Below are 22738 nucleotides of genomic sequence, written 5' to 3'. Positions count from 1 at the left end.
AGTAAACAGGCAGGAGGTACATATTTTTTAATATTTTTTGATAAAGAAACAGCCTGGAGGTACATATTTTTGTTCTCAGCTCACTAAGCCTAACTGACAACACGTGAATGATACATGGGAAATCATTGCACTACTTGAAGTTTTCTGATCTCTTTCCCACCTTGCCTTACTCGATTGTTATGTGGAGAATAAAAATAAGGAAATTATCATATTCCTTTGTCTTCATTATTTAAGAAAAAAACCATGCTATATTGGAAAAATCTTGCAGCTGTCATGGTTCAGCCTCAGTTGGCAACTAAACCACGCAGCCGCTTGCTCACTCCCCCCACCCCTGTGGGACGGGGGAGAGAATCGGACAAGTAAAAGCACAAAAAAACCTTGTGGGTTGAGATAAGAACATTTTAATAATTACAATAAAATAAAAATTATAATAATAATTATTATGATAGTAATAACAATAATGATAATATAATAAAAAGGGAAAAAAACAGAAACACAAACGATACAAGCGCTCACCACCTGCTGACCAACGCTGCCCGTCCCCGAGCCGCGATTGCTGCCTCCCTCCCCCGGCCAGCCCCTCCCAGGTAACATACTGGGCATGACGTTACATGATATGGAATATCCCTTTGGCCAGGTTGAATCCGCTCTCTTAGCTGTGCCCCCTCCCCTCCTGGCCTCTTGCGCACCCGGTAGAGCATGGGAAGCTGGAAAAGTCCCTGACTAGTACAAGCACTGCCCAGCAACAACCAAAACATCGGTGTGTTACCAAAATTGTTTTCATGCTAAGTCCAAAGCACAGCACTATGCCAGCTGCAGTGAAGAAAATTAACTCTATCCCAGCTAAAACCATGACAAGAAAAGTATTTTTATCACATGGAAACAAATGACAGTACACATATATCATACTTTACTATAGTTCTGAGTACGTGCTTAGATGTTTAATAAGTATACATGTACTTGGATATAAGACAGACTTTTAAAAATCTATATCTATAAGCCTATCAAAAAAGACAAATATCTGTTTAAAATCAGTGCACTTGCTTTTTGAATGCACTAATACCTCTTTCCCTACTGTGAAACTTGTGTAGCAAAAATTACAGTAATTTCCTTCTATTTTTCACTTTTACGTGTGCCTTTCTGCAATAGCCATTTTTCCTTTTCATTTTTGTAAACCCCACAGAGCTGAGCTTACAATATTCCAGACAACTACTATGCTCCCAGCTCCTATCGTCGCTATTACTGCACTGGTAGCACCATCATTGTCCCCATCATAATCCAGAAGCAGAGATGCTTTTGGAGGAATGAACCATGTCGCTTGTGCTATATTAGATACCTCTGAAGTCAGGTTGATATCATCAACAGCACGTATAGCGAAGTAGATGATGGTGCCATTTTCTATTATGTAATTTTCTGAATTAATTTTAAATGATTCTTCTTTACCAGCCTCCTTAGGTATAAGATTAGAGGAATCCACAGAAGTAGCACGGTCAAAGTGATTTCTGAGGTCCAGAAGATTTCCACTGCTTTTTATTATGTAGTGATCAGCTAGGGAAAAAAGAATGCATGTTAACAACAAAATAATAGAGATGCTTTGATATAATATCCCTGTTTGTGGTGACAGTATAGGACTTCTAGAGCCATTTGTAAAAAAAATGGGCTGCTGATTCCCGTTCTACTACTGACTGTTGCTCAGCATGGAGGGTTGGCAAGTTTGTTTTTAAACCTTACTTTACAGTGGCAAAGGTCTATTGTTGCTGAGTCTGGGAACTCCTCCTTTTCACTGCCCTTAAAAATATTGTTTCACCGACACTCTTAGCTTTGTGCAGACCTGTGCAAAATGTAGCTGAATGAGAAACTGTGCTGTCCAAATACAAACATAAGGTGAAATGGCAATTAAAGTATATGTGTAAATGGCAAGTGTGGACCTTGTATCTGATCTGTATTCCCTCTCAGCATGAGGTTTTGACAGCAAAACCTGTGAAAGACACAAAATGATTCTCCCATTTATAATCAAAGGATTTGGAGATTTTTTTTTGAGTTGTTTTTCCTTGTGTAGCTGGTTATTAAACATTTTAGATAAATGTAAGATTTTAATCTGAAACTGTAATCTGTGTAGCTGTAGATTTTATATTTTGACATGCAATCTTTGGTTTATGCAAGGAAATGCTTGTACATGTAATCTGGAATTAGGTTTCAGTTTTCCTGTACAACAATCTTTCGATGAGTATTTTGGATAGAATGTTACTGCATGTCTGTAGTCCATTTACATCTTTGTAAATAGACTAAAGCTTTGTATTGTCCATGTTGGCTGATTTTTTCTTTTAATTACGCACAGACATGAACTAAGACTTGTTCCTAAAGTCTCTGGTGGTTGTATTATAATTTTATTTATTTATTTATTTATTTACAATATTCCTTAGTTTACTTGGTTTGGGTTCTTGTAACATTAAAAATTAAGGAGAACTAAAACAGGTGTGATACAACAGGGTAACTTCCTGTTTGGTTACGTTTTTAGGCGGGAAAGATGTAACCCTCATCCTCGAGTGGTGGCCCTCAGCCTATGTCCTTTCAGATAAAAGTATCAACCTAATCTCACGAAAATGTAGTGTCTGACTCACCTTTTCCATTGTCAAGGTCACCTCCTGGAGCTGTCCAAGACGATTGTTTTGTTTTCTATACGAGCATGAAGGTCTGTCACTTTACAGGGTGGATAAAGAGGAGCAGAATCTCCTTCTGTATTCACTACAAGAGAACTTGTTGAAATTCTGCTGAAACTTCCCATCTTGACTGGGATTTCTTTATCCACAAATTTAGGTCTCGGTGCATTCATATAAATTTTACCTGTTTAAAACATTTTTCAACTTTCATCATGACAGAACTCTGAATTGCATTTTCTTTTAATTTTTATTATCTCTTCTAATCCTGTAAGTTTTCTTCAGCTTATTCAAATTTAGTGGAAAGTTCGTGAAGACAGAAAATAAGGTGATCTCAGGATTCTCAGCATAAAATTTAGGAAACCCAAAAAGCAGACAAAGTCTGAAATGTGTAAAAATTTGAAATTATGCAACCAGTAAAGCAGGCTGCAGATGTTGGTGAGCCATGGCTGCAATAAGGTGGTTCTATACATCTCTTCACCCATATTGCAGGCCTTAAGAGAGTTTCAGTTATATGGGCCATACTTTGTGACTTTTTTAGACAATTTTTATGCTGATTTTTCTACATTTCACAATGTATAAGCATTAGAATATGAAATTACAACTAATATTTTTTCAGCATTAAGATGAAAAAATACTAAAAAGTCAAGAAATCTCAAAAGCTAAGTTTTCTAGCAGCATTAGTTTGTATACTAATGTTACATGCTGAATTTATTTACTCCAAATCCCCATTTTAAAGCCTCAAGAAAAACTATAGATTTGAAATTCCTGTTGGGAGATGCTGAAATACAGATTCTGAGCAACACTTATCCTCACGGCTGTAAGAAAAAATTATTTTTAGATTAAAGACAACATTTTATGCTATTCCCATACATAGGAAACAGTAGTTAGAACTGGTTGGTTTTGTTTGGGATTTTTGTAGTGAAAATGATAGATGAAACATCTTTTAAGATCAAATGCAATTTTTTTGAATCTAAATGATCCCATTTGCTAAAGCTTTACACACCCCTACGTACAAATCATGCAAAGAATTGTCTCTTTCATAAATGCTCTTTACCATTTTCTCTGTAGCCTGGTGTATACAAGGCTCGATTTTGCTTGAGGCTAAGTCTGGTGGTTGTACTTCTCCCACGGGCATTCACTTTTAGACTGTATCTCCCAGAGCCTTGTAAAGCAGTAAAGTACCTTGAGTAGATTCCATCATTCTTCATCATGTCAGCACCGTGGTATAGAATTATTGATAATTAATATCTCAGACAAGATACCTGCTGGTGAACAAGGTTATTTTTGCTATTCATATGTAAACATAAAAGCTGAACATTACTATGCAGAAAACCTGGCAGTGTTTTTGTTATGTGGACATTTTTAAAAACAGGAGTAGTCCCACTATGACAACCTGCATTTCATATGTGTCTTGCTAAAGAACCATCTTGCATTAACGCTTTAACTAGGTAAATCTCTTGCTACTATATGGAACACCAACTTAATACTTACTGGTGATCTACTACATAAAGCACCTTTAAATTAGAAAAATGTCATCATTTAACCATAAGCAGGAATTTGTCAAGACAGGGTTCCTTCTCTTTAAGTGAACTTGTGCAGTTGCACCTGACTGACTGCAGTAGATGATCTGCTGGTGGCATCCAAGCTAACTATTTTAAAGCCTGGCAGCAATGTAAAAACAACCTCATGGGTTCAGAAAATAGACGATGTTTAAGAAACACAGGATAACACATTGAAATCTTCTTCTACTTTTAAGTACAGCAATGTGAAAGCAAGGACAGAATGAGGAGTCACTGCTGTCTACTAGAGAACTTATAAAGCTACACGTCTACAGCAGTAGTGAGAGAAAAGGAAGAGAGATGAAAGATCAAGGGATGCTGAATGCCAGGAATTTCTTGCTATTGCTCTAAGAAAGAGTATTCTTGACAAGAAGAATAACGCACTTGTTTAACATACAAACGAGATAAAGCTAACGTTTGGTGAGCTAAATTTAAGACTGTAGTCCAGCTTCACAGAATATGAGATGGACTAACAAAACAGCTTGTTTTCTTTTTATGTTGCCTCTTGAAGGCAGATGATGACATGAAGTTCTCTTTCAGAAAGTCGATACGGGCAACGTACCCTCTGCCATGCACAGTTCTGCTTTTGCCCTCAGTGACAGCACAGGAAACAAAGCAGACCGGCTTTTCTGGTAAAGGCCCATGTCTTTGTTTTCCTCACCAAGAAAAAGCTTTGTAGCTTACTTCCATCCTAAAGCAGTAGGGTTCTCTGTCTCCCTTTTTATTTTTCTGTTCTTGATTTAGGGCATAGCCATGACTCGGTCCTTAGTGATAACTCTGAGGGGAACATGCAGACTTGGATTCCAAAGTGCATAAATTTAAAGATTTTTACTCTGTATGTGGAACCTTACCTGCGCCATTATCAAGAAGTTCAAGGGCTACTGGTACAGTGCCATCCTTCTCTATGGTGGCTATCACAGTTGCACTAAGAACAGGCAAGAACCCTTGGCTAACCTCTGTGTAGATAACAACTGGATTAAATGCGCTGTTTGCCCTGTGCGTGTAAGCTGCAATGCTCACAGGAGGAACATCAGAACGTGCTGGTCGAGAGGCAGCTCCTACTGATATAACTTGAGTTGCTGTATGCACATTTTTAATATAAAGCTGCCAATCACCCACCTGCAAATAAAATACAAAAATATGAAAAACTAGTGAAAAAGTGTCATGTTCTAACAGGGCCATTGTTTCCCTTCTATAATAAAAAGTTAGTTAAAGAAAAGCCATATGGTCTGTTATAGGAAATGTTAATTCAGAAAATAAAACGTTCATTCTTTACCTCTGCAGTGCCACTTATACTGAGTGTAGCTGTGTTTGAGTTTAAAATATCAATTGTAAAGTCTGAGCTTCCATATTCTTTTCCTTTGGGATCCATCAGGAAAAAAAACGGTTGAGATGAACTCCATGCAATGCTGAAGAAAGTGTCATTTCCCACAGTTTTGTCAACAGGCAAAGTAGTATTCATCCATCCAGAATGCTGAACAACTTGCTCTTTGCTTCCAAGCTGTTGTTAGAGAAATAAAGTTTGCCTTATTGCTGTTTAGAAAAGAAGCATTTAACATATTTTCAGAGTGATTTCCTCAACCGCTGCACAATATTATATCTGTTCATTGCTGACTTAAAATGGATTAGTCTTGGAGGAGAGAACTGAAAAGCATCTATGCCTTTTGGAAACTAGCATGAAAAAAGTTCTCTGCTTACTTATTTATAACTCAGAGTTATATAGAGAAGATGGCAGGCTTTTTAGTTCTGCTGTCTCTACCCACAGGAAAATTAGGAGGCACTTGGCACAACTATTCACTGAAGAAAACTAACAAAATCCCAGATTCACTTTATGACATGGCTGCTTGCATAGTAACATTGATTTTAAGTGTAAAATTATGGTAAACAGAATAAGAGTAAGTGTAAGTCCTTCATTTCTGTATCTAAACTATTGATCTACCTAGCTAAAGCATTGTGCCAGTAAGCTGTATTTCCACAGCAGTTCGTCTCAAAATCCTGGAAGAGAGAAAAAGAAAATATTTCCATATATGACTGTAAGGCTTATAGGTAATGAGAGAGACAGAAAGAACAGAACAGAGGAGAATATTCAGAAGAGAGAAGTAGACAATATTTCCTTTATTAAAATTAAAATTTGGTGTAATTTCCTCACTCCAATTTTATGAACAATAAAGCCTGCAATTAGAAAACGACCTGCATAAACTTAATATTTTTTTGCCTGTATAGGTGGGACAGAAGAGTCAATTAAAGGCAACAGAACAACTCAAAAAATCCCAGACCTGCTTTTCAAATCTATATTGACTGTTGCTTATAATCCAACTATCTTTGCCAGTGATATATTTTGGATAAAACATAGGACTGGATCTGTGTTAAAATATTAACAAAGTGAGGAATGAGTTGCTAAACTGCAATTAACAACTGGCCTGGATGAAAAGTCTAAAAGTTTATATGTCAAAATGATACATACAGCTTAGGAGAGAAGCTGTATCTTAATTGTATCTTTGTTAAGTTAGACTGTGAAAATGCTCTAAAAGATGTTCCATATAAGAGTGAACTAAACATCCTGGGGGATTTCTGCTTGCTTTTTTTTCTCTCCAAGTCTCTTGGACTTTGACAATTATAAGATAATTTTATATGAAATTTTCTTGATTTTGTGAAATGAAGAATTATATAAATTATGTAAATTATATATATATTTCATTGCAGTGAAAAGTAGGAGATCACTAAAACATGTTATGATCATTAATGTCTAAATTCATTCAGGTACTGGTCAACTAAAAGCATAGGAGGAAAAAGAAGCGTTGAAATTCAGACCTGAATAGATTGTTCAGAAATAGCTCCATTTCTTGATGTAATTGCACTGAATGTCTCAATTAATTTATTGGGGACAGGTCCATCTACAGCATGAAGCTTCAAACCTCCTGAAAGACAAGAGCAAAGTAATTAGAAATACTATTTTTCACTTTAAAATTGCTAAATTTTATGTGACTTCTGGTACTGAATGTGGTACTAAGGCAGCCAACTTGTTATGAATCAAAACATAAATGTATCTTTTTATTAATGTGTTAATGCATGTGTCATAGTAAATACTGGCTTGTGTGATTAATGTGTTTTCTCTCTCATTGGCAAAGTTTGCAAAAAAATCACTCCCTGCAGCATATCATCAAGTGCAGCATTTTTAGACATTTCCTAGAACTTTTGGAGTCACATGTTATCCCTTCAGTGAAATTCTGCTCTGGAAATACCTCTGTAGAAAAGATACAGTGGCATTCCATGGTTTTTCACTCTTAAAATCCAGATCATCTTTATTTCCAAATGTGAAGTCTAGATCTCTTTTCATGCATACTGAGTTCAAGCAGCTCTAGTCCACTGGAAGTTTTCATACTCAGTGCAGGTCCGTCAATGGATTCATTGTGAACATGGCCTCTTAGTGCTCTGCTGAAGCATCTGCACTTCATGCGTTTGTTGCAATTCTCTCTCAAACTAGGATCATACGTGCCAGACGTTAACGGAGCCATCGCTGCGCTCCTAATGCACAGGTCACTGGAATCGAGAGTGTGGAAGAGATAACTGGGCAGCGCTGAGCCCTGGGGAGCCTACCTGGGGTGTGCAGAGGCTGCCCACAGCTCCTCCCTACCGCCTACGGCCTCTCACCCCCATCCCTCACGCACAGACTGGCATAAGGTGTGCAGGTTACGTCAGAGGTATGGCTGTGTCTCATGAGAGAACACGTGGAGTCGTGTGAGCTGAAGAGGTGTGAGCTCAGAGATCTATTCAGTATTTTCAGAGAACTGGTTTTTGTTTCTAAGGAGGAAGGCCTGCTGGTTGAAGACTACATGCTGAAGGACCACCTGGGTTCCTTCTGGCTCACAAATCATTCTTAAGAAATACTTCACAAGTAGAGCTTAAATTACAAATTCTGTCTTAAAATACAGGCCAGAACAGAATTGAACTCTGGACTCTCCCAGAGTCATGTTGATCTAGTGACGTTGAAGAGTGCATAAGGGTATTCAAAGTTATTCATACTGCAGAAACAAGCGGATTGTAGTCTGAAGCAGCACAGCATGTGCACCTCTCAAATAAGGATATTTATTCACCATATTTGTTTGGAGTCAGCTTGCTTTCTAGATCTACGCAAGGAGTTTTCATTCTTCCATGGCATTTGCAGGTGCTGTAGCATGAAGCAGCACCCCTGTGGGTAGTTTTTAAATGGTTGTTTTCAAACTAATTATGTAGTTCCAGCTCAGCTGACAGCTATGCTTGCTAATGACGAGGGTAGTCACTGTGTTTACAATTTCCTAGCCAGTCACTTCAGCCACAACAGTTGGATAAAATTATTATTCTTTATATAATAAAAAAATACTTTAAAGTTAAATCATATAAAAAGTTCTAGCCATTGGATGCAATGCCAGAAATAAAATTCTAGACATTTTTTATGTTAACTAACAATATCATAATTAAACCTCCTTAATACTAGGGTATTGTCATGTTATTTCATTTTTTAAATCTAGACAGCTCTTAAAACAAATCTGTGGATCTAGAGAGTTCTGCTTGTTTGTATGTAAAAAGTCTGTCATGAAAACCAAATTTCTTTAAAATTAAAATTTCTTAAATTTCTTTTTTCCAGACCGATCAATTGCCATGCTTTTACATTTTCATACTTGAATATGCATGCCAGAGAAAGAGTGCATTTAGAATACTTACCTGTTAGTTTTGAAAATTCTTCTAATTCTTTGGCTGCCAATGGCCCCAGTGCAATGGTGTGGATTTTTGCCCCACTTTTTTTCACCAAGTCAAAGCAAGATGCTATACCTGGGTCCTCTCCATCTGTCAGTAACACAAGTTCTGAACCATACGTAGTATGCATTTTATCTTCAATTAACTGCATCAAGAAAAGAATTCATGACATAAGCCGCAGAATCATTTTTAAATGCTTGTTTATCCCAGAGCACAGTCGATGTATGCATTTAAACCTGTTTACTTCAAATATGATAAATTTATTCTTTAATAAGTGTTTGAATTTTTATTTAACACTAAAACTATTAAAATATTAATTATTGCAATTGAGATTGTGACATCTAATTGCTTAGATATAGTGAGTGTTGAATTCTAAATAATTAAAATTTAATATGTTTTCCAAATTGAAGATGTCAGAAGCATTCTGCCTGTATATGCTTTGCTGGTTCAGGACTGGATGTTTAAGGGCATCACGTTCAAAACTTATGTCCACTGTCTAGAACTACTTTTTATTCCCCAATCAAAATTTCAGGAGTCGAGAAGGACAGGTTTCTGTCTGAGGGTGGACTCTGAGGTAGCTGAAGGTGGGGCAGAAAAGGATAGGGAGCACCCATAGAGGAGGCCTCTGTCCTGGCTGTTCCATCCCTGTCTGGTTGCCAGTCTTCCCCCTGATGTCCCCCTGTCCTGAACCTCCTCTCTGCCCTGGACTCTCGGCTACCTCAGCAGTCTCATCCTTCTCTGTTCAATTTCTCTCTTTCTCTTTCTTCCCTTTTCCTACACGTTGCTGCTGATTTTCCAATTTTGCCTTCAAGACTTCAGACTGCCAGGCCAAGGAAGTAAACCAGACAAATAAATAATAATATCTATCCATCACTCTTTCCCAATCTCACAATTTGTATGTGGTTTCACAGTTTTAGGGGTTTGAGTCATGACTAGTGGGCCGTGGAAATTAACAATACTGCCATTGTACAGCTTCCTTTTTTAACACTTATTTATTCTATATGTTCATTCTGATTCATGAGTCAGATCTCTGGTGTTTCTTCAGTCCACATTACTAGAAAAAAATCTTAGAGATAGCAGGAATACAGTGTGATGTTCATTGTTGTATTGGTCTGCAGCCTTCTCTCTGTATATACAGCCAGCAATGTGATCGGGCTGTGAATTTATGCAGTTGTGTGAGTTTGGGCTGCAGTACTGCATATTTCTTTCCACTAGGAGTCATTAAAGAACTGTATTAAAGTAACATCTTAACTCTCTTAAACGAACTACATAGAATAAGCTTCATAGGTTTCCAACTAGAAATTTGATTTTCCAAAATGTAGATCATTCTTGTAGTCCATTTTGGAATTTGACCTTATTTTTCAATATCCTTTTTGAAGCATGGACATCACATCTGGCCTGTCTTCTGGTAATACCCTTTCTAATGCCAGATAATGGTAATGATACATAGTTCCTATACCAAATTTTCTCCTGATAGATTCAAGAGTCATATTATCTTTCTTAAATCTTCCATTGCATAGGAAGTCCATGTTCAGTGGACTATCAAGTATTTTTCTCACTTGTTCCTCATTTTCCATACATTCCAGGAGGTATTTCCACATTGTACTTTACCTTAAGTCCTTTATGTATGCCCGCACAGATATTGGTGTTTCCACTAGCAAATCTAGGCAAACACTGAACAAGTTCTTGGCGTACTGTGTGGTTGGTTATTTGTTGCAATGGAGCTTTTTCAGATGCATAAGAGTCAAATGTGACAATTCCAACCCAGGAACCATTTTCAATAATATGGAGCAGAAACCGCTCTGCAGCACAGCGGAGATGTCTGATGCGGCTGGACTGTATGTGAAAGAGAACAACATCCTTAGAATTTAATCTCTTCTGAAAAGCTTTCACTATGAACAAAATACAGGAATTTTTGATGTTGATCATGTAATTAAAAATTAACTATCTGCCATAAGGTAACTCATACATATGCTCAGTTCTAGAAGAGAGGAGATGTAAACCACGTTCTGGTATTGTGAAAGTGCAGCAAACTGCAGCTTCCAGGAAAGATGTCACCAGGCAAAGTCTATCTTCTGATGTTATGACTTCATTCCTAACCAAGATTTTTGTCACCTTTCTTTTTAATAACATGGTGTCAATGCAAAAGGACACCACCTATGGTGCCTGAGGAGCAGGTTAGTCTAGAGACTAAGTATTTTGAAAATATAAATAATATTGAAGTAAAAGTATGGCTATTTTCAATACAAGTATATAAAGGTTGTATTTGAAAACATTTATCTCTGGAGCTAGCTATTTTTGCAGTATTTATTTCATAATCATCTTCATTTTGTTTTTTAGCATTACTTTATTTACTAATTGATTTAGTAAAATGTACTTTGGTAGATATCTGTATTATAAAAATAATATCATGTATTACAGTTGCAGATCTTTGCTGAAGGTCAGTCGCAGGAACAGCTCTGGACTAGAACGGCGTGTCAGGAAATAGATCTGTTGATCAAGCACTATGGGAGAATCTCACAATTATCGTATGTGCCATAACTAAAGAAGTGGAGCATATACTGCTTTATGCTTCTTCCTGTATATTTTGGTTTAAGGTATGACTGTCAGATATTTAGGAATATTTCTTAACATGGTTGAGCTTTTTGAATTACCTTCTTTAGATAAACAGTCTTATTTTTAGGCTTGACTTCATGTGAGAAATGAAACACTGAACTTGTAGTATTTTCAGTAAAAGAGTCATGGTCATTGGCTCACTACTGAACTGTGGAAGAGGTAAGTTATGGGTAAGAAAACGCAGTATGACATCAAAAGAATATATAGGCTGATTTTTAAAAGCTGTTAGAGTATGCATAGTGTTTTGAAGTCTGTCAATAAATCATGACATAGCTGCCTTACCTACCCAGATAATTTTGTCATCTCTCTACAGAGGATTGCATTGCTTACAGCTTTTTAAAAGTATTAGGATATTTATGCAAATGAGCACATATTCAGGGACATTTACTAAACCTTGCATCCATAAACAAGCGTAGTACCTCATGCCACAAGAAGTTATGAAAGAATAAACCTATGCAAAGTTTTATGGGGAAAAAAAAGGAAAAACAACCTCAGCCTTGTTAAAATGACATAACATTATGCCAGCTCACATTCTTGATTCCAAAGAGCAATATTGTAATGAGGAAAGAACATCTAATTTATTGACATATTATGACCTACATATTCACTTCAAATTTTAGAATAATTCATAACAAAAATAAAGTGTGAAGCTCCATCTATGATACATTTCCTGCTTGGAAGAATACAATGGCACTGTCATTCTAGGTCTGGAACAAAGGACGGAAAGTACATAAAATTGAGATTTTACACGAAGAAAAAAAGACCAAGGCTGCCTACAACTCTCAGTATTTTGAAGTGATACCTTGTAGGAATTCCTAAATAAAATTACCAAGAATAAGAATAGTCCTTTTTTTTTCTAAAATAATCAAGCTAATTACAGAATTGACTGATTTTTTATTTTGTAACTTTTCTGTTTCTTACAAATTTTGCTTAAAATTGCTTATAAGATGCATATTCTTACCATTGACATGCTCCCAGAAACATCCAGTACTAAAGCGACTGCTCTGTCTTGGGTCTGCAGTGGCCTGAAGGTAGTCTCAGAGGGGGGCGCCGAAGCATTTACAACAGCCGAGTTGCGAAAGTCATCAGATTCCATAATTACTCCCCATGTGCTTTTGTGATTGCATATCTTATTCTGCATGTTTGGAGTGTTCAGACAGACCAGGTTGCTCTGCAACAGAGTGTAATAGAGCTAACCAGGTAAGACAATTTGGGTGCCAGTTTACATAAGGAGTGATCAAAACCTGCAGTTATCTTATGGACAAGGCATTTGGCAAGAATGCTTCCCTTTTATGCCTGTTGACCCAGTTCTTCAAACATGGAGCAAGAAGGATTCTGAGGCTGCTGTACATCTCACTCTTATTGGCAGGAAACAGCTGTCAACTCATTTCCAGTAGCTCCTTGATCTTCCCTTTTGAACAGATTTTAACAGAACTGATCATGCATGTTCTTTGAAATGGAAATTAATTAAAGAAACACCTGACTGATCATTCTCCCCATCTGAAATAACTGACTATACCCCAAATTTTACTAAACTTTCAGTCCAGAAAGGTATAGTAATACTTACAGATGGTAGGTGTTGCGAATACATAATAGAGCATGAGGTTTTTTGGTCTATATCTGGAATAAATGTACATCCTTTTTCATATAGCTGACCATCATATCTACAGCTCCTTGACTCACACTTGTCTCCGCTGCAGTTTTGGAAAACAGGTATACCAGTCACACCAGCTGGACAGCTAAGGGAAGAGAAGATAGGCGGGGCTGGTTAAGATCCCAGTGTGTAACTGGTTGTTTATTTGAATTTTGGCTGCCCAAAGCCAAATTGCTGTTGACACAGCACTGTACTAGACACTGCACAAGAAGATAGGTAGGCTGCCTCTATGCCTGGCACGGTCCTCAAACTAATCTAGAAATAGTTAGAATCATAAAACTCTTGTGGTCTTTTGTGATCTTCCTTGTGAGTACTGTGGAGTCCTGTGTACAGTTCTGGTCCCCTCTATACAAAAAGGATGTGGCCAGGCTGGAAAGGGTCCAGAGAAGGGCCACCAAGATGATCAAAGGATTGGGAAAACTGCCATACAAGGATAGGCTGGGAGAGCTGGGTTTGTTCGGCCTTGAGAAAAGGAGGCTCAGAGGGGATCTCATCCCCATGTACCAGTACTTAGGGGGTAGCTACAGAGAAGATGGAGACTCCCTTTTTACAAGGGGTCACATGGAGAGGACAAGGGGGAACGGACACAAATTGTTCTTGGGGAGATTCCGATTGGACATCAGAGGGAAATTTTTCACACTGAGGACAGTCAACTGTTGGAATAATCTCCCCAGGGAAGGGGTTGACTCAGCCACGTTGGACACCTTCAAGAGTTGTCTGGACAGGGTGCTGGGCCATCTTGTCTAGACTCTGCTCTTCCTAGAAAGGTTGGACTAGATGATCCCTGAGGTCCCTTCCCACCTGGGATTCTGTGATTCTGTGTGATAATTACAGGGTATGCAGGAAAGGCATCCTGCTAGTAGCTGCAATACAAAAAACTGTATTGGTACACCTGACCTAGGCAAGAAAGCAAGCCTGAACTAATTCTCTACATCCATTCAGTTATTGTCCTTTGTAGAAACTGTTCAAAATCACAGTGGTTTCTGTAGGCAATTTCAATGTCGTTGACAACTGCTATTTGATAAAATTACATTAAATAAGTACGAAACAAATGGTAGCTGAAGTCTGCACCTGCACATAGAGGAAAAGATTATCCAGCCTGGTCTCCTGAAACTCTTACAAAACAGCACCATAGGTAGCTGTGGTTTTCTGGGCTGCAGAGCACGCAACAGATGTTGCTGACTAAGCATCTTTTAATCATATGAACAGGTCATGGACAATCTACAAAGTACAAACTCAGCACAGATGATGAGAATATTGAAAACGTTATTGAAATGTTTAAACCTGTGTAATGTAAAAGCAGAAATATGAACAAAATAATACCTCGTTGCTTCAATACTTGCTTCTTTAGAATTTCTAGACACGTAAAAAGGCATTTCACTACTATATTCATTGAACACCCCCCACCGATAGTGAGCCCATTCATGGACAAAAACTCGACCTGTTGAAAAAGAGTAGCACACACACGTTCTGAATACAACCGTTTAAAAGCTAGTCAGTGTTTTACTTAGACATTTTAACAATTCAAGCTAGTTCTTATCTGAGGTAAGTTAGGAGATTGTGAAATACTTAAGCAATTGGGATAATATTTCTGTAAGGTAAAAGTAGGAGGGCATCAGTTGAGCAATCAGGACTAGAATTGTTATTGATATTTGACTCTCAGAAATGTAGGAACTGTTCTACAGGCTTTCTTCCAAGATGTCACAAATCTCTGGAGGAAATTTAGGGTTTCTGTCCCACACAGCAGCAAACATTACATTTTTTTCACACAGTGTAGTACAAAATCAGATACAGAAGCACTTGATAGTTTATTTGGGAAGTGATCATAAAAGGAAGGCTAGTGCTGATGGCAGTAGTTAAGTGCAGAAGAATAAGCATTGAAGGTTTTCAAAGGGATGAACAACTTCTGGATCCAGTCTTTGGACATTTAACTTCAGGCATTTCACAGGTATTTACTTCTTCTGAAAAATGTGTCTCTCAAAGTTTTTTTCATTTTGGCAAGCAAATTGAAGTACCCAAATTCATTAATCACTGAAAAATCTAGGCCATTTCATGCGAACAATAGAACAGGCAATTAAATAGCAATGTTACCTTTTTCTCCATAAACTTCAGTCAAATTGTCATTTAACAGGAAGTTAGGTGTGAAATGGATGTACCGTCCTTTCTCTTTACATCCTCCATACTGTAAGGTGTAAGGATCATCATCCCTGTTCATGTAAGTGTCTGCTATGATGGCATCTGCCTGAAAAATAAGACCAAAGTTATATATAACATGGGTATAGAGAACAGTTAAGTGATTCTTGTTGAATAAATTCAGTCCTGCATTATTTTTTTTCCTTACAAACACTCTCAACACCTGTGAGTAAGGACTTCCAGGATTAGTCCTAGATTTTGCTGTGATTCATAATGTCGCCTTATCAGTCTAGCTTTTCCTTTTGTTCTAATTATAAGGAGTTCTCTAAATCATACCTTGTCATATGATTCTGTTTTTAATCTTGAATAGTTCGTGTTTTTCTTCCATGTTTTAGGAATTATAATTTTTACAGACTTGAAGAAAAATCGATGTTTTGTCATTTCAAACAAGTACTTAGAAGCATCTTTAATCATGTTCTGAGGAATGAAATAAAATAAAATATTAATATTGATGTTAGTATTAAAAATTTAACCATTGTGCTGGTTTTGGCTGAGAAGGGGTTAATTCTCCTCACTGTGGGGGTCGGCCGCCTTTCCAGCTTCCCGCGCTCTGCCGCGTGGCGGGGGCGGGGGGGCTGGGAGGGGCGGGGCCATGGTGGGGGCGGCTGACCCCGACTGGCCAATGGCAGGTTCATTCCATACCACGTGACACCATGACCAGTATGGGGGGGGGGGGGGGGCAGTGGCAGCGCGGAGGCGGCGCGGTGGCGGGTCGGCGGGCGGCTGAGGCGGCGCGTGCGGTTTGTTCCGGCGGTTCGTTCCCCTCCCCCGGGGCTTTGCGCCTCTCATTGTTCTCCTTCACATTGCATTTCTGTTGTTCTTTCTTTTAATTTTAATTATTAAACTGTTCTTATCCCAACCCACGAGCGTTACCCTTCTGATTCTCTTCCCCCATCTACCGGTGGGGGAGTGAGCGAGCGGCTGTGTGGGGCTGAGCTGCCGGCTAAACCACAACAGTCATTTATGCAATGAATAATTTAGCCTTATCAAGAAACAGCAGTAAAATAAAGTAGAACGAAGTACGTAACACAAAACTAAGGCAGTATTACAATCTTGGTTAGGAAAAGAATAAACTAAGAACTATGGGGCTGAGATAATCCCACATCAGGGTCTAGCAGGCATTAGACATACTGCAGAACCTGGGCATTTGTCAGAAGTGTCCTGTTCGGCAGGTTTTCTCTAAAATTATTTGACTTTGTAGAAAATAATTTCTTTGCTTTGAGTCCTGGCCAGCATCTTATTCTAGGGGAATTTATCCACTGAGGCATCTACATGGATCGCAATAACATTTAAGCCCAGAAATGCCACTACACCTAACCTTTTTTTTTTCCCTTTACAATTCTTAAAGGAACATTATGAGACATACTAGCTAATGACAAACAATAACATAACCAATGGTTATTAAACAACTACACATAGGACATTCTTACAGGTAAATATAATTTGGAAAGCTACTTAAAGGGATTCCAGTCTCCCACCCAACAGAGCTATTAAAGCATTGTCTGAGGGAATTAGTGCTCTCAGTAGTGACAACAGATGGCAAAACAAATTAGAAATTATTAGTTTAGTAACTATGGGATTAATTAATGATTAATTCAAAACAAGAAAAAAACCTGCTGACAAGAATGGGAGCTGGACCTGAATCATGCTACTTTCCAAGCAGAAAAGTCAAGTCAGAACTACTGAGAAACAATGCATGTAAATGCAAATGTTCTTACCGTTGTGTTCAGGATGATGTTGTCATTTCCTGGCACCTGGGGATCAATTGCAACAACCAAATCCTCATAGCCATTCTTACTCAGCCATACCATAGAACCTTTTGCCACATGCAGGAGCTGAAAAGACAGCAAAAATATCAAACTCCTGAACACCCCCATTATTTGTTCCTGCCTTCAAGGTTCCTGGTTAGAAAAGCAATGGCTTATCAGTGTTATTTATATGACCGCCTGTAGGGTTCGAGAAGACTTTGTTATGGTAATCCAAGATAGTTCACCTCCCCCATCCGTGTATGCAGAGTCACAAGAGCGTCTGATCTCATTGTCAGAGTAACCTAGGGTCATTCGCTTCCCCTCCATTACAGGGTGCCCAACATGACTGCCAGCTGCGGATCTTGGCATTTGGAAAAGGCGACCTGCATTACATCAGCAAGTTCACTAATGAGCCAAACAGGACATAGCATACGTATGATATGCTAATCAGCACAAGTTTTATTGTCCACCTCTGCCGTGCTTTCCCTGGAGCTTCACTCCCAAGCAGGGCTTCGCTGCATCACATCCCCATTTTGATGAGTGTCAGTGTCCTGGTAATGCCACGCTTTCCATAAAGCCAAAGGTTTCACTCACTGAGGTTTGCGCCTCATCCCTGAGGGATTTGCACCCGCTCTTCACTCCTAACACTGCATTTGTGTCAAAAAGAGGTGTAACAGTTTGCAACAAGACACTGATGTTCTATGCCAGTACAGTTATATCAGGTATGTTGGCTGCATTGGTTGCTTGCCAGTGTGACACCCATCTACAAGTTGTCTATCTTGCCAGAACAAGAAGGAGGCAACTGAAATCTGGCTTTTCATAAACTAAGAAACAAGCTGTGATAGAGGCAAAATGATTTCCTGGGGTAGTCCACGACAAAATGACCTTATCATCTATCTGGCATCAAGATGAATAATTTTATATGGTGGAAACACATCAGCATAAGGTCCCGTTGGAACTGCAGACGCTATGAAGGAACCTTCTGCAGCTGTTCTATGGAAACCTCCTCTTCTGATCTGAATATCATTATTCATAGCTGAGGGTCTTGATGGGTTCATCTCCATTTTACCTCAAGCTTTAACAAATGCTGATTAATCTTAACTATATGCATATTCTTGTAGTATGCAGGTGACCAGAACGTCACCTCATTTGCATGGTTTTAGATCTGAAAAATCCATTAACCTCACTTAAGTGCAATAATTTCTAGTGCAATAGCTATTTCTTTACAGTTTCAAGAGTGGTAATTGCTAAGAAAGCTAATATGAAATTGAAGTAACTGTTACTTGTTATAAAATAATTATGGGAGAGTTTCATTTACTAAAACTTCAACAATTGTTAATTTAAGATGACTGATTATAGTACTCTAGCTAATAAATCTGCAGTTACTCTTTTCACATGCAAAACACAAATCCTGTCTATCTGTAGTACACAGATACTGCTTTGTTATCGGTGTTTACAGTCTACTTCAAATCTTCTGGGCAATACAGACTTTTGTGTTAAAGTGAAACAATCACGCTTGAAAAGTGTTCAAAACTAAATACCTCTTAGCTGGGCTGTCACTGCTCTAGTGCCTACTCTTCGTGTTTGTGAAGGGACTTGACATATACAAGTGCTAGAATAAATAGCTGTAGAATTTTCTCTGCCTTACTTTGCTGTACCATTCTCTGCATGACCTGGTACAGACGTGGCATGGCTCCGTGGCGTTGCAGTTTGTGGCACAATAGTTCTGTTAGCTTGGGTGTAAACTTTCAGGCTGTATCTGCCTTCTCAGGGAAAGTAAACAAGTACTTGGAATAGATCCCATCGTTCTTAATAATGTCAGAACCTAGCTATAAAAATGACATAAATTAGCATAAAACAAAAATGATTGTATTTATTTATGCCTTCTACATTAATTTATCTAGATTATAAGAATAACGGGGAAATTGTCCTCTGATATGCAATCTGGTTTTGATGGTATGTTAAAACTGTTTGAGAAGACTGCAGTCTGAAGTTGATGCCTTTTTGTACTGTGTTTTAACTCAAGGAAATGCTAATTTCCTAGCAAAATCATCTATTATGTCATTATAAAGCTAAATAGATTATTTTCAAAATCTGTACAGTTTTTAATTACTTCCCATGTGCTTCTGTGGTCACACATTTGATTCTGCAGATTGGATGCTCATTACAGAATTCAGCCACCAACAATGATGAACAAATAGACAAAAATCAGAATTAAGCAACAGAAGAGTAACAAATAAAAATAGGCATGGAAATAAATCTTCACTGCTGGTTTATATAGTTGAGACATCAGCTGAGGGTAAACTTCATTTTATATTAATAACAGTATGCATTACAGTTGATTTACTTACAGAAAAGTTGAAATAAATGTTACATTTCTAAAAGGATATAGCAAATTTTATAACAGCATGTTTCATTGAAAGAAATCTGTTCCTGTGTGTTTGTACTTACAGAGGATAAACTTTGCATATATATTATTGACAATTCTGTAGTTTGATTTATTTCAGGAATACACACGCATCCTTCCTTAAAAAGCCATGTTAGCTCATTAACAGCACACTTACCTTCAGCGCAGGAATTTTTTTTCACAGATATAGATGTCAGTAAGATCAGAGGAACACCTAAGGATAAAACAGAATACATTTCCACTTAAAAACCTTATCTGAATATAGTGCTGACATTAACAGCATTTGGACTGTAGTCTGCACTCTGCTGGCATTTAACAGTTATCCTTGTAAAAAAAATATGAATATACATTGCAAAGTGACACCAAAAATAATAATTTATTTGCTTGCTTCTCCATCACTTCAGTCTATTGCCTGAGTAAAAATATTACAGTTACAGATTTAATTCAGTAGTTACCACGTCTAAATATTGCTGTACCCTGGAAAATCCCTGTTAAATGGCTTCCTGATTACACAGGAATGTAATGTGAGTTGCAGGTCAAATATGCTGTAACAAAACTCTGTTTCTCGGGGTCTGTTGGCGATATGGACAGAGAGGAAAACCAGGCAGTGAGCCAGGCACTCCTGCAGTGGTGAGGATGTGGGGTGAAGTTGTGCAGGGGTAGCAAATATTTAAAAAAAAAGTTTGAAGCAAGAGAGACCCACCCAGAAGGTTAATAGGAAAGCCCCAAAGTTGCCGTGTACTCTGAGAAGGGAGAGGTGAGATGAGAAGGAAAAGCTTAGATGATAGACAAACACTGTGAGCAGGGGGAAGGATTTCTGTGCGAGGACCATTTTGTCTCCAGTGGCAGAGTACAGAGGGGATTATGTCTCCAGTGTCAGTTCAGGAAAAAGCAACGCCCAACATCATTGCCAAGCCATCAACCACAGAAATGTGTAAGGAAGAGTGCAAAGAAAATCGTGATTTCTTCATAAAGTGGGAAAGATATTTAATGAGGGATAAAATAAGGACTAAAAGCAAAAGGGGTAACTCAAAAGTTTATAGAAAAAGTCCAGTCGGGTTTCTAAAGCCACCACAAGGGGCTTGTAGAAGGAAGAAAATGCTGAATTACCTTTTAACTTTAACCTGATTCTGCCCAGTTGTGTAGAATGCCTGTCACTGTCATACTCATCAAACACCCCCATCGAAGGGGGGGCCACTCATGAACAAAGACTGCCTGCCAGGAGAACAGAAGGGCGAATGCATGGTAAGTATAGTCAGCCATGATATCACTGTATGCAAAATTAGTCAGCAAAATTACATGGTGGACTTTCAGAACAGGAACCTTCCAGCAACACTCGAACTTAGGCAGTCCTAATATCAAGGGATTCACTTTTGCAGCTAAGTGTAGCTAACTTTAAATAAAACCATTTGAAAGTCTTGGCTTTTGTGTCTTTTAAAATTAGCTCCTTTTATCATTATGTGTTTGAACTTGAATTTCTTCTCTAGAAATGTATGATAAAACAGCAATGCTTTTTAATATACACTTACATAAGAGTAAACCATGCAACAAAGAGTAATTTAACATTTGACATTTTAAGTGGAACTAACCTCAACAAACCACTGCTTCATTTTCCATTAGACGCACTACTAAGGGATTAGGAACAAAAGGCTACCTTTATACATTTAACACAGGTTTTGCGCAGCAGTACGTGCTACCGAGATGTGTGGGGAAACATACAAGAAAAGGTTAAACAACATATGCTCTGTATTCTTCAGTCCTTTGTTGTCAACACCTGAGGGCGAACCAAATAAGTAAAATGGTTTGGGAGATTTACCCTGTGAGCCTTAGATCTCTATCAAATAATAACTTACTAGGAAGCTAAGTGTGAAATTGATACATTTCCCCATTTTTCCTCCCGCTTCACATTGCAGGGTGTACAGGTCATCGCCACATTTCCGAGAAGGAGCTGCCACTATGTATGCAGAGAACAGCAAGCATCTGAAGGAGGGAGGAAGAGCAGGGAGTGACTTGGCACTTGCAAATCAGAGGGCACCTACCTCTGCTTCAGATAGACTGGAAGGCAAACCTCGGGACATGTCTCTCATCCTTTGCTCAGCCTCTGATAGCTACAAGTGAAGGCATGTAGAGAAGCAAGGCTAACTCACCAACTCTTATAAACTAGTCTCTACTTATTTTTCTGCCTCTGTAGCAATAAGCTGCCTTTGTTCTCCTCGGATTTCTTGCCTGGCCGTCTCTCATGACTTTGAAACCCCACCTAGACAAGTATTACTGCTGTCTTCAGCACAATTGCCAGCCAGGAGTTTTTAGAGGGGTGATAGGTTAAGAAAGCAAGAAGCAGGGAAAAAGAAAAACACTGTAATTTATAATCAAAGTTTTCTGACTTGTAATAAATGTAAAACCATGTGAAGAAATAAAACTGAGTATCAACAAGGATACTGAGACCAGACAGGCTATTCAGACCAAGTCTGTTCAGACCAGTCACAGATCAGGTCTCTAAAATGATTAAACAGCTTGCAAGGACTCCATTTATGGACTACGATAGATATAGCCTGGAGCTTCTTACAGTCCAGCACTGTTGTCGTTCATTTATAACTGACAGGGTGGTACAGCTGTTATTACTGATGGTGTTACTGATGATAATTACTTATGTATTTACTAATGGCGGTTCATAGATCATGATTTTGCCGGTTCTTACTGTGATGCTTTTTCACATCACTTTTTAAAATTTAAGGTACACTGGGTGCACTAATAAATGTGTGTAAAAGAATGTATTGCCCTCTATTCCCTGCCACAGGCTTTGAGCCGTATCTTTTTGCAGGACTCATGTTTTGACTTCTCACTGGCGATAACCAGAAGTGTCAAAACCAAATCCTGCCCGGGAGTGTGAAGGATGCCCGAGCAGAGCTGGCGCAGGGTGCGGAGGGCTGGAGCCGCGCGTGTGGGCGGGCAAGGCGGGCGCCTGCTGGGCTCCCTCCTTCCCAGCTGGCTCTGGCCCAGGAGCAGTCCCCAGCTGGGCAGCGATCCCTAGCTCCCTCACCGCTTCCCAGCATGACACGAGTCAGGGCCTGTCTGCCCCATCTCTCCTGAATAGCCATCCTCGGCCAACTACTGCCACAATCCCAGGAGCCGGAGCCCACCACTGCCCCACATGGGGCTGGCCTCTG

General features: G+C 38.7%; 1 protein-coding gene across 1 annotated transcript; it reads right to left on the bottom strand.

Annotated features, from left to right (window-relative positions):
• Positions 1 to 786: 786 nt before the first annotated feature.
• On the bottom strand, positions 787 to 17293 carry LOC142058397 (calcium-activated chloride channel regulator 1-like). Its single transcript, XM_075095517.1, is given in 15 exon segments — positions 787 to 1548; positions 2622 to 2659; positions 2661 to 2844; positions 3715 to 3881; positions 5073 to 5338; positions 5496 to 5720; positions 7031 to 7137; positions 8921 to 9098; positions 10565 to 10789; positions 12531 to 12740; positions 13137 to 13308; positions 14547 to 14664; positions 15315 to 15465; positions 15693 to 15833; positions 17135 to 17293. Coding segments are annotated over 15 exon segments (2727 nt in total). The 3' UTR covers positions 787 to 1162.
• Positions 17294 to 22738: the final 5445 nt, after the last annotated feature.

This window comes from Phalacrocorax aristotelis, chromosome 6 (assembly GCF_949628215.1).
Source record: "Phalacrocorax aristotelis chromosome 6, bGulAri2.1, whole genome shotgun sequence".
Taxonomy (NCBI): domain Eukaryota; kingdom Metazoa; phylum Chordata; class Aves; order Suliformes; family Phalacrocoracidae; genus Phalacrocorax; species Phalacrocorax aristotelis.
This window is presented reverse-complemented; position numbering and strand designations above follow the sequence as displayed.